At 44.3% G+C, this 13,142-nt stretch overlaps 1 protein-coding gene across 2 annotated transcripts in view; it reads left to right on the forward strand.

The window, feature by feature from the left end:
- Positions 1–4,164: 4,164 nt before the first annotated feature.
- MST1 (macrophage stimulating 1) overlaps positions 4,165–13,142 on the forward strand; it is a 155,371-nt gene continuing 146,393 nt past the window's right edge. For both annotated transcript variants that reach the window (XM_033926395.1, XM_033926396.1), the window contains exon 1: positions 4,165–4,306. In XM_033926395.1, coding sequence (XP_033782286.1) covers positions 4,243–4,306 — 64 coding nt within the window. In that variant the 5' untranslated portion in view covers positions 4,165–4,242. The remainder of the gene's footprint in view (positions 4,307–13,142) is intronic.

Here is a 13,142-nt window from a genome sequence, read left to right on the forward strand (position 1 = left end):
AGTTCAAAATATGACTCCTCGCAGCAGGAGAAAAAGAATTCCAGAATGCACATCAGATGCGCACAAAATGCTTCCCCGGTGCAGAGTCCATATTCCGTATCTGGGTGCACTTCATTATAAGGAGGGTTGTCATATGGAGTCTCCACTGTTGGACAGAGGGAACAGTACTGAAGTAGAATGACCTTGCCTATAAGGTTTGCCCATTTGAGAAACGCTGAATATCCTAAGGGAGTAGGAGATTGCAAAGAAAACACATCAAACAGAATTTGTGGTTCCAACTTCACCCCACACTTCACCCCCACACAAAATTTTTGGTTCCAACTTCACCCTCACACTTCACCCCACACTTCATTTATCTGGCCTCCACGAAGAAAAGCATCAGGAGACTGAAACTGATCCAGAACACCGCCGTTTGCCTTATATTTGGCTTAAACAAATGGGAACACATCACCCCTTTTTTACCACAAACTACATTGGCTACCCCTTGAATCTAGAATCCTATTCAAGTTCGCTTGCTTCTGCTACAAAACTGTTTTTGATCTATCTCCGAGCTACCTCACCCCACATTTCAACCTGAACTGCAACAAAAAGAACTCCCGCAGAATCAATCTTTTCGCCTTCCCCTCCCTAAAACTATGTCTTCGACAAAACCTTCGCCTTCCAGGCAGCCAAACAGAACCCTTGGCTAGCCCAAATTCTGCTCAAGGCCCACACCTACCTGGATTTCTGAAAAATACTCAAAACTCATTTATTCCACGCTCAAAATCCCTAATCCCCTCTCCTCCACTTCTCTCACCCCTCCCTCAAACGACCCAACTCTCCCGGTACCCCCTCTTTTTGTCCCCCCCATCGCACTAACTCCAATGACCTTTACAATCCCCCCTCTCATGCTCACCTTCATCACCTCATTGCTTGTAATTATGATCAATTGTAAGTTCTTGTTAAATTTTGTTTATCTGTTGTGAAAACTCCCCTCCTCATGCTCACTTCAATATCTACATTACTTGTAAATCTAGTTTATTGTAATTTCTTATTAAACTTTGTTTAATTGATGTGAACCGCCTAGAACTCCCTGGGTATGGCGGTATACAAGAATAAAGTTGTTCTTGTTATTATTATTATAAAGAGGAGATGGCTCTGAGCAGAGTCCCAAAAATGCTGTATCTCAGGATAGAGCCAAAACATGTGCCCCAATGTAGCATCAGGTGAGCCGCACTTAGGACAACAGGCAGTGGCTGTCACACTTGATAGATGTGCCTTTCTAGGCGAGATGTGCAGATAAAGAGCAAAAGAACTGCCACTGCTGGGTCAGACTAGTGGTCCATCGTGCCCAGCAGTCAAAGTCCAGTGCCCTAACTGAGACCAGCTCTACCTGCATATGCTCCAGTTCATCAGGAACTTGTCTAACTTTGACTTGAATCCCTGGAGAGTGTTTCCCCTATAACAAGCCTCCGGAAGAGCGTTCCAGTTTTCCACCACTTTCTGGGTGAAGAAGAGTTTCCTTACGTTTGTACAGAATCTATCCCTTTTTAACTTTAGAGAATGCCCTCTTGTTCTCCCTACCTTGGAGAGGGTGAACAACCTGGAATAGACACAGGATATGCTTAAATAGAAAGAAGATGGAAATGCAAAATAGCGATTGAAGTGTTACCTTGGGCAAGAATAGTGGAATCTGAGGCCAATGTTGGACAGACTTGAATGGTCTGACCTGCGAAAAATGAGAGACAAAGAAGAGTGGCTAAATCCAGCATGGGAAATGAAGGCCGATGCGGGACAGATTTGTACGGTCTGTGTCCCGCACGTGGCGAGAGACATAGAAGAATGGGGAAACGGAGGCCGATGCTACACAGGTAAGAAACAAAACATAGCCAAATATTCCCCACCTTTGCTCAGTTAAGGTCCATTGCCTCAAAACCCTCACTGGGCAGACTTGAAACTCCAATGTCCATGGGTTCACAACTTTGTAACTGTCCCTCTTCTTCAGTCTCCAGCGCATCAGACATATCCACCATGTCACAATCGGGGCTCAGTTCCCCAGGCTCTTGTTGAGGAGGAGGGTGCTCCCTCTTGACTCCCACTGAAGCCTCCTCAGCTCCTCCTCTCTGCCTCAGCTGCTCTGTTTTAACCTCCTTCAATTCGCCCCTCCCTGCTCTCTAGAGGGGGAAGGGAGGCAAATCACTCTGCAGCTGAGCCTGCCTTTGTGACCACTTCCTGTTCTGAGTCTGGCCCTCTGGGAGCTGTAGTTTCTTAACCCTTGGGTTCCTTTGAGCCCTAATAGCTCCTTGGTAGTTACTGTCTGGCTCATCAGGGTTAGACCAAGGGAAGTCAGTGCTTTCAAAATCCTCATCTGAGCCAACCTGGTCAAGTCTCCTGCATTGGAGTTTACTACTCTTCTTCTCTAATCCTGTATCAAAGCTAGGAAGAGAGCTAGATTTGTCACAAGAACGACATGTTTGATAAAAGGTATGGAAAACCTTTCATATGCTGAAATATTAGAGAGACTGGGGCTATTTTCGCTGGAGAAGCGGAGACTTAGAGGGGATATGATAGAGACTTACAAGATCACGAAGGGCATAGAGAAAGTGGAGAGGGACAGATTCTTCAAACTTTTGACAACTACAAGAACGAGAGGGCATTCGGAAAAATTAAAAGGGAACAGATTTAGTACCAATGCTAGGAAGTTCTTCTTCACCCAATGGGTGGTGGACACCTGGAACGCGCTTCCAGAGGGAGTGATAGGACAGGGTATGGTATTGGAGTTCAAGAAGGGATTGGACAATTTTCTGAAGGAAAAGGGGATAGAAGGGTATAGATAGAGGGTTACTATACAGGTCCTGGACCTGATGGGTCGCTGCATAAGCGGACTGCTGGGCATGATGGACCTCTGGTCTGACCCAGCAGAGGCACAGCTTATGTTCTTATGACTGAACAATATATTATTCTTATAACGGACAAAGAATACTGCATTACTTTTATTCCGCCATTACCTTGCAGTTCAAGGCGGATTACATAAGAGATTATCTGGACATTTCCAGAAGTGTTACAGAGTAGAGCGGGTTGCTTCGGGGGATTGAAATATTTCCTGTGGTGTTAGTTTGTCTTAACGGATTTCTTGAATAGCAGGGTTTTTATTTCTTTGCTGAAAGTTTTGTAGTCTGGTGCCGTGATCAGTCTAGTTTCACTGCCTGCGAGGCCAGTAGGCCATCGTACATTTTTTTTGCGTTTTGACGCCTCTGATTGGGGGATGCGTGAATGGTGTCTGGGTTCTCCTCTGCCTGGTTGTGGTAGTTCGGAAAAGGCGGTTGTTCAGGTAGGCTGGGCTGTCTCCATTCATGGCTTTAAATAGTAGACAGTAAAATTTGAATAGTATTCGTGTATTGGGAGCACTGAGTTGAGGTATGTGGCAGTGAGGTGGTCGTATTTCTTCAGCAAATAGATCAGTCTCAGAGCTGTGTTTTGTACTGTTTGTAGTTATTATATCATGACTGCGGGGCAGGGGAGTTAGAGGGGGAAAAAGCAGGGCTTTTCTAACCTAGGATATCTAGTCACTGTGTAAACCAAGTGCATTTTAATAGAAGAGGAATGGCATGTTCTTGATTGTTTTCCCTCCAATGTCTTGCAAATGCTGCTGTGCTGAGGTCCTCTTGTGTGACATTTTCCCATGCCCACCGCCTTCTATGTTTTCTGAAGCAGGGGCAGTCAAATGGCTTTCAGAAAATACCACTGCTCACTATCAGTGATGCAACAGATCCTCATTTTTTTGGCAGAGTTCACCCTATACCATCCTGCTGCCAAATCCCAGCAGGGATGAGGAGGGGATAACAGCCAGTGCACCTCCCACTCAAGGGTTGACTTATAGGAGAGTTTCTCCTGGTGAAGAGTCATTTCGGAGATGTGCCTAAGTTAAAAATCCCTTCCTTGTAGTTTACTTGTCTCCTGGAAGGCTTTTTTTTTTTTTAAACTCTCAGAACTAATAAACTTGTATGATTTGTGTAACTTTGTAATTCCACATGTCTTCATGTTTAACACTCCAGTACAAAAGAGCTGGGAAGTGGACACTCATTTGTTAATGTATCACTGACAGTAAATATTTGGAAAGGAGAATGGGGAGGAGAGTCCAAGCACAGGTCAGCTTGTGCAGTGCAGCAATCTGAGCTGAAGCTTCTCTTATCCAGCCTGAAACACACAGGGAGTTTCACCCCAAGAATCCTGCAGATCTGTCGTGCTTGACTGGAAGGAAACATGTGGAGCAGGAGCCTATTGCTGCTTTTGCTGGTACTATGCTCCCTCAGAGGTCTCACTAGAGGTAAGGCACTGGGTCCCTCCTCCCCCAGAGGTCTCAATGGAGGTCAGATCACTGCATCCCTCTTTCCCCCACCCTGTCTCAATGGAGGTAAAAGAAAGTATCATCACATCATATCATACATTTTCTTCTATACCGCAAGTTTCAACAAGGATTCAATGCGGTTTACAAGGTTTCTAACCTGCAGTCATGAACAATGAATTAAAGATTTGAGGGAGTAGAAATGCCTTAACATTTTGAATTAGGGGTTTGAAGAGAAGTACTCTGCTCCCTTCTCTGTTTCACTGCTCCTCTCCCCTCATGGTCTTATCACAGTTGAGGCACTGTGCTGCCCTTGTCCCCCCACCCCGGGTCTTATGAAAAGTAAGACATTGTGCGCCACAATTGTGGCAAAAGTTTACTGCATACCTTGGGCTACAAGCAAGTCTTAGCCTTCTACCTGGAGTGGACTAAAGCCCATAGACAAGTCCACCCAGCTTTTTACTTAATTTGACCTAACAGATGGGGGCAGCCATCGAAAATGCGCTTTTTCCAATTGACTAACAAACTGCATCTCTTTCACTTATATCCAGGCTGAACCATGAGTGCCAGTACTGTGGGTGCCCGAGCACCTCAAATATTTTTGAGACCTCACGTGACCAGGGCCGGCATGAGGTCTGAATATCTCTTCCCCCTTCTGCCCCTCTCCCTCCCTTTCTCTTAACTTCCTGGTCAGCTTTGAAAGTCAAATCTTCTTTTTCAGAGGGGCCCCATTGCAGCAGCCATTCCCACAAGGTCAGCACTGCTCCAAAGCTTTTTCTCTGCCGTGATCTGCCCCCCCCCAACTTCCTGTTTCCATCTGGGTAGATCACGGCAGAGAGAAAGTTTTGGGGCAGTGCCTCTGAAAAAGAAGATTTGACCTTCAAAGGAGACTGGGAAGGGAGGGAGAGGGTCAGAAGGAGCAGAGATGCTCAGACCATGGGGACCCCTGGAGCTGTTTTAAGTTAGTCCAGGAGTGGGAGTGGGGACGGGGAAGGATGGAAACAGGGGGAAACATACCAGAGTGGGGAGGGAAGGCTAAAGAGATGCCTGTCCATAGGAGGGGGGAAGGAGGAATATAGAGATGCCAAACCACAGAAGGGGTAGAGAAAGGAAGGAGATGGTGCACAGGGATGGAGGGGAAAGGGAGAGAGATAGAAAAATTGTGTCTTATGGATAGAAGAAGAAAGAAGGAGGAGATGGTACACATGGATAGAAAGGAAGACATGGAAAAGTAGATAGATTTTGAGAAGAAAGCAGAAAAATGGAAGAAAATAGAATGTTAAAAGTTAATGCCAAGAATTGATGTCGGGGAGGAGGAATACAAGATGGCGGACGCTATGTAGCTGCGCTCGGCAGGCTTAGCGTTTTTTCTTCATTTCAATAACTGGAAACAGATACTTATCCTAACGGAATGCCTCATACGAAGAGGAAGGGGAGTGTGAGAGCGGGGCACTTGCCGCTACTCACATCGTCTCCTGCCCAGCAGACAATTCAGCGGTTTTTGCAGCCGCTGAGCCCAGCTGACGCCCAGATATCCCCGCGGCGGGAGAGTTCCGCATCGGACCTGAGTGAGGGAGCACTTGGGTCTCTGGATCTGATGACATCTTTGTCTCCACCGCATCTCTCTGCGCCCCCATGTCCAGCAGAGGCGCAGAGTGTCGAGCTTGGCCCCGAGGGAGAGGAGTTGGAGACCCCGGAGCAGGCAATGGGAGGAGCTACTGCCCTAGCTGGAACGCTGGGAGGAAGGGCTGCCGAAGGAGAAGGAGCACCAACAAGCACCCCAGCAGTGACACTGGAAATACTTTTGGAGCTAGCAAGAGACTGGATGTGAAGGTGGAGAAGACTGCCTCAAATGTTAAGAAAATGGATAACTTTTCTGAAAGTTTGCTAAAAGTCAAGCAAGAGTGCATGGACAAAATACAAACTGAGTCAGCTTCATTGAAAAATTCAATTACCACTATTGTTAAAGAACAAAATTCCACTGCCCGTAAAATAGAAATGATTGAGAACTTTAACAGAAGATTGAACCTGAGAATTTTAAATTGCCCAAGGATTTTGGCAATATCACCCATTGAGATTTTTAAAAAATTTCTGGTAGAATGTTTGAATTATCCGCAAGATCAGATTCCGCCTCTAAATAAAGTATACTTTTTACCTACTTCAAAAAGAAATTTAGATATACCTAAAGGTGAGAATTTGGTCACTGATAAAGACTTGCAAAACCTTACGGCAATATTAGAGGAATCATCTATGGAAGTTAAAGAGAGAGGAACTTTAATTGTTAACTTTATCTTTGAACAAGATCTTAATGCAGTTATGAGGTTATTCTTTAAAAAGTCTGGATCACTTTTTTGTGGTCAACGTTTATGGTTATATCATGATGTAACTAGAATAACCCAGGAAAGACGGAAAATGTTTTTGGGCATGAGAGAAGAGACAAGGAAGCTAGGTGCTACTTTTTTGCTAGCTTATCCATGCAAATGTGTTATTAAGTTTAAAGGTCTGAAATACGTGTATTTTACACCAGATCATCTACGTTCCTTTTTAGATCTCAAAGGTTTATCTAGTGGAGGGAGTGTAGCTTAAAGGAATTGCTGGGTTGTAGCGTTTAAGCCTTTACTTTTTTGTTATATTATTGTAATATTACTCCCTATAATATCTTTGTTTTCTTTTTCCTCCTCCTAATTTGAGGTCTAAGGAAGAGTTAAGTTTCATATATATATTTATTTTAAATATTGTAATGTTCAATGATGTTTTTCTTTTGGAACACGATTCTGTATTTCTAAACCAAGTAGTTATACTTGTAAGTATGTTAAATTCAATAAAAATAATCATACACCCAGTTATCTTTGACTTGCTCATGATTGAGCCAGCCTGGCTGATTTTGGATGCTACTTGACCCCCGGACGGGGGACAGAGACAGCTGAACCAAATCCCTATATCTTTTTTGTGATATTATTGATATTTATTTATTTCAGTTTTCACTTTTAGCACATTTGAGCACTAGTTTAATTCTATTGGGCACCCCTTTTGGGTGTATGACTGTGGCAGCTAGTGCATTAGGGACGGGTTCCCACTGCAAGCTGTGAGACTGAGGGCTTCCCATTCACACTCAATAATTTGTAGTAGGTTGGTTTGGTTCAGCGGCCTCTGCCCTCCACCCGTTTTTTTGGGTCAGGGGAGATGTAGAGCAGGAATTGAAGGAGAGAAAAACAGCAAATGGATAAGAAGGCCCTGGAAACACAGTTAAGAGCACAGAAGGAAGTTCAACCAGAGACTGGGAAAAGATGATTAGAAAAATAAAACCATCAAACAACAAAGGTAGGGAGTATGATTTTATTTTCAATTTAGTAATTGAAATGTGTCAATTTTGAGAATTTATATCTGCTGTCTATATTTTGCACTGTTCAGGAAGAAATCAATTTCTAATTCTCTGGTGTTTTACTGCATGTAGAATCTGTCATCTTTAGGGTTTTGTTTGTGTATATTAGTACTTTTAGTTTGTGGTACTGTATTTGCATAGGGGTTATATGTGTTCTGCCTGTGTGACCAAGGCTAGGTGTTCTATTAGGAATGAATGTTGAGAAGCATACAGTGTAGTTTAATTTTGTGGTTAACTGCTAACTAAATCACACTATACAGCTACAGCTCACTGTACAGTCTTTATCTTGGGTTTCTGTGCTAAAAGTAAAGACTCCTCCGAGTTGTAAGAGGTTCCTATTCAGCCAACCCCTAGTTCTGTAATCTTGGTGTCACCAGCCAGACTCTGAATTGATTGAACAGTTTCTTTCATAATGAAGCAAAAACAACTTACATTTCGATGGATTCAATACAGTTCAAACCTGTGACATATCTTCTTACTCTACCAGCATATCAGAATTAAGCTGGGAGTGCCCACCTTGTGGAATGACACCATTCTGCCAGACTTAGAAATAAACCTAAGCTGTGTTAGATCATTAGAAATAAAGGGTGACAAAAACCTGGTGGGAGAATAATGCTACACTCAGGTTCTCATCTAGCCATATGCTCTGCAATATGGCTACTGCTCTCTCCCAGACTGGAGAAGAAGGCGGGCTTATGCTTTGTAGAAGCAGCCCTAGCTCTCAGGGAAAGCAAAGCCCTCTGGGAATTTAAGTCCACAGAGCCCACATTACTTAAACATCTATTACAAACATTTAACTAGTTCTTATACAAGAAACTGAGCAAATGCCCACAAATCATGGAAGCAGAACATTGTGTGTGTATATATGAACAATAAAAGGAAAAAAATGTCATTATAATTAGTAGTCAGGAATGGAGCTTGGGCGAGGTCTGGGGTGAGGTTTTGAGCACCCCCCAGTCATTTTGAAAAGTTGGCTTCTATGGGCTGAACTGACACAACTCATAATGTCAGAGCAACATGGTCTTCAGTCCACAAATTCACCTATCATTACTGTCTTGAGCAAAATACTCGATGTAAACAGTTGGTTTGGTCAGAATTTCTTTGATGCCTTAGTTCAAGAATTATATTGGTGGATGAATTTGTCCTATCTTCCATTTGTAACAGCTTCTGGGTTGATATAGAATAAAGATCACATTCTAGATTCATCCAAACTAGCAGTACAAGCTATGGAAAGTCAATTAAAGATTAAATGGAACAAATCATTATATCTGCCTTTGTGGTGCAGTCCCGACATTAAAATCCAATTACATACTGTAAATTGGAAGATTTGGAAATCCTCTGGTATATGGATCCTTGGACAACTCTATGATGGGACTAATTGGATACCCTATGACAAATTGCGCTCCCTTTATAATTTACCCCCTTCGGGATATTTTCAATGGCTACAACTTAAACATGCACTTCATGACCTCATACACTCCCCTGATAGAAACTGGTATATACCAGACCTTCTAACACTTTGTAAAAAATTTGCATACCATAAGAAAGAAACTTCTAATTGGTATAAAATATTACACATGTATAGCAGTAATAGCCCCTCTAAGGTATTATCTGCATGGCATGAGGATTTGAATTTGGAAATTGATTCTGATTCTTGGGAAAATATCTGGTCCTTACCATATAAAATTACTAGTTCAGCAGCATTATATCAATCTTACTATATCGGGCTTATTGGACACCCCTAAAATTATCCAAAGTACAGAATACCAATATAGAAGGTCTTTGCTGGTCATATAAACAAACCACGGGGTCACTGAAACATATGATTTTTGAGTGCCTTCTCTTACTGGGCCCAGATTTCGGCTCATATACTTTCTCTAAAAGGCGGTTCTGCTCCATTTGAATATTCATATCTTGTTTCCTCTATTCATACCTTACAGATACCATTATCGCTTGAGACGTATCAACTAATACAATTACTGCTTATGATTGCACTTCGTATAATATTCGCCCATTGGAAGGACTTTACTAATGTTTCCTACAATGAATGGTGGAATACAGTCTGCTTATATGCTCGATATGAAAGAGTTGCCGCTGAGTGAAAAAATTCACAAAAATGTGGGCACCTTTGACATGTAGTGTGAAGTCTAATCTACTCCTTGCCCAGTTCTAGTGGATCAGAATAACAAGTAAACAACTGCACTTGTTAATTCACCCGTTTGTCGGGATAATGTCACACAGATTGCAATATAGTCTTAAGTGATATATACATAATGCATTCAAATAATCTTACTCATGGAAATCTACTTATGTTTCTAACACACAACTGACTAGTTCGTTTGTTTGGTTATGGTATTTTCCATTTTTTTTACTATTACTATGTCATTGATCGTGTATACTCACAATTTGTTGTGTAATACAATTGGTAATAGATCATTGACTGTTATATTTTGCAAAATGCTAATAAAGACGATTGAACTTAACAAAAAAGAATTTCTTTGATGCCTAGAATCCAACTTTACCCTCCTAGGTCCATTTTTATTCTGTTCTGGGTTGTACCCTCACAATGAGAATGTAGATAAGTTAAGATTGATTGGTTTCTGGTTGGCCTTGTTGTTGCAACTCCATGTTGTACTTTATTTGTTATTTTGAGTGAGCCTGGCAGCTAAGGATTCCTATATGTGAGAACGCACTGTCCGCTTTGTCCTTGGAGAAAGCAAAGATCCTCATCTGTAGCAGGTGTTTTCCAAGGACAGTAGGGTTCTCACATCCTTCCCTAGAGTTGTACTCCTTTAGATTGATATTGTACTGCTGGTCTTACGTGCTCAGGCTCTCTTGCATGCACAGTGGCATGATGCTTTGTCGGATAATGTCACCCATATGTGAGAATCCGAACTTAATCCATTCCAGAACCCTGTTTGAGTTCTAAAACATTCGAGTTCCAAAACAATTTTTCCCTTTGAAAATAATAGAAACTGGATTAATCCGTTCCTTGGTCCCACAAACTCAACAAGATCGGGCTCACCTGGCAGAGACAGCAAGATCGGGTCCCCCACCGACATAGGCAGCAAGATCGGCAACGGAAACTGCAAACGGTGCTCAGCCCAAAGCTTCCCTCCCAAGCGGAAAAAGGAAGTTGTGCCAGAGGGGAAGCTTTGGGCTGAGCAACGCTTGCAGTTTGTTTGGATAACAAAGCAGCATTCGGATTCTGGGGCAAAATTTAAGAGAAAAAAAAAGTTCAGATTCCAAGTTGTTCGAGTTCTGGGGCGTTCAGATTCCGAGGTACCACTGTATTGCTGTCCTTGGCGAATACTTCTCTAGGTGATTAACTTTGCTTTAATGAAAGGGTGACAAAAGTTGATTGCTATGTTAAATTATATTACAGGTAACAAATAAAAATAAAACCAAAGAATGGAATAAAGGTGATACATTTTTTATCCCAGGACAAGCAGGCAGCATATTCTTAACGCATGGGTGACGTCACCGACGGAGCCCTCGGTACGGACCTTTTTAACTAGAAAGTTCTAGTTGGCCGCACCGCGCGTGCGCGAGTGCCTTCCCGCCCGACGGAGGAGTGCGTGGTCCCCAGTTTCTTCGTTTCCGCGGAGCGAAGAAGACGTGTGTTTTTCAACTCCGTTGAAATCCTCTTTCTGCCTTCCCGCTCGCGTTATTTTTTCGTTTTATTCACCTTCGGGTGCTTTTTTCTTTCAGTTTAAAAAAAAAAATATATATATTTTCTTTTTGCTTTATTTTTCGTTCCTGCCCCGGCGGGGCCTGTTGTCACGATCCAGGCCTCGGGGTTTGATTTTGCGGAGGCCGTCTTCCCATTCATGCCCCCGCAGCCCGGTTTTAAGAAGTGCCAGCGGTGTGCACGCCCGATCTCCCTCACTGACCCACACAATTGGTGTTTACAGTGCTTGGGACCGGAGCATCGGGCGGACTCCTGCACCCGCTGTGCCACTCTTAAGAAACGCACTCTGAAGAATCGTCAAATCCAACAAAATCTACTTTTCGGCACCGGCCCGACTATGGACTCGACTTCTTCACCTGTGGCACCTTCGAAATCGGCACCGACCACTTCGACACCGCCTGAAACGACATCGGCGCCACCGGCGCCAGGTAAGCCGGCTAAGAAGCCTTCCACCCTTGAGCGCCCTCCCACCTCGGTGGCGACACCAGTCCTCTCGGCTCCACGCCGCCCCAAAAACGCTCCGCTCCGATATCGGTGAGTGCCTCGTCATCGGCCTCCTCATCGCCGGAGCGTAGAGCGGCACCCATGGAACCAAAGAAGAAAAAAGTGGTTCCGGTGCCACCCCTGGATGACCGCATTGCGGCCATCCTCCAGAATAAGTTGCAGGAACAACTCCAACAGCAACTTAAGCAGCTCTTACCCTCTATCTTGGCACCGCTGCTTTCGGTACCAGACCGGCCCGAGCCCCGCACCGTCCAACCGGTATCCACTCCATCGGTACCTATGGACTCCTCCATGCCCATTCTCTCGGCGTCGCATCTCCATACCCATGCCGAGACTATCGCCTTGACGACGACCGATCCTCCTCGGGACCGAACAGGGCACCGGTCTTCCCGCGACCCTGACCGGCACCGTTCTTCCCGGGACCGAGACAGACACAGGTCTTCATCCCCCGGTGCCGTCTCGGTACGCTCAGGCAAGTCTTTGTCTAAAACTCACCATACCGAGCCTTCCACTCCGGTCTCTCGACACGCACACACCGATGTCAGAGACCCGGACCTATGGGAAGAATCCCCTCCCGGTACCGAGGAGGATGCATCGTCGTCGGACGAAGAGCCTTCGGCCCCCGATACCACATCTAAACCTTCCTTTTCTAAATTCCTCAGGGAGTTGTCGGGGGCCTTATCTTTGCCTCTGGAATCTGACTCTAAGAAGTCACAAGCTTTCCTGGAGGCATTGGATTTCGATCAACCTCCCAAAGAGTTCCTAAAGTTGCCCGTGCATGATATCCTACGGGAAACTTTTTATAAAAATTGGGAGAACCCGCTGACTGTCCCTGGGGCCCCCCGTAAACTGGACAGCCTCTATAGGGTTATACCAATCCCGGGATTTGATAAACCCCAACTGCCCCATGAATCTCTCCTGGTGGAGTCCACTTTAAAAAAGACTCAGGGCTCTAGTGTTTATGCCTCCACCCCTCCTGGCAGAGAGGGCAAAACAATGGACAAGTTTGGCAAGCGACTTTACCAGAATGCCATGCTTGCCAACAGAGCTAACAACTACTCATTCCATTTCTCATTCTAGCTGAAACATCTGGTCATGCAACTCTCCGCCATGCAGAAGTACCTGCCAGAACACAAAGTTCCTCTATTCCAGCAGCATATCTCCAGCCTGCTCCAACTGAGAAAATTTATGGTGCGCTCTATCTATGACTCTTTTGAGCTCACCTCCCGTGCATCTGCCAT

Source organism: Geotrypetes seraphini, chromosome 17 (genome assembly GCF_902459505.1).
Source record: "Geotrypetes seraphini chromosome 17, aGeoSer1.1, whole genome shotgun sequence".
Classification (NCBI taxonomy): domain Eukaryota; kingdom Metazoa; phylum Chordata; class Amphibia; order Gymnophiona; family Dermophiidae; genus Geotrypetes; species Geotrypetes seraphini.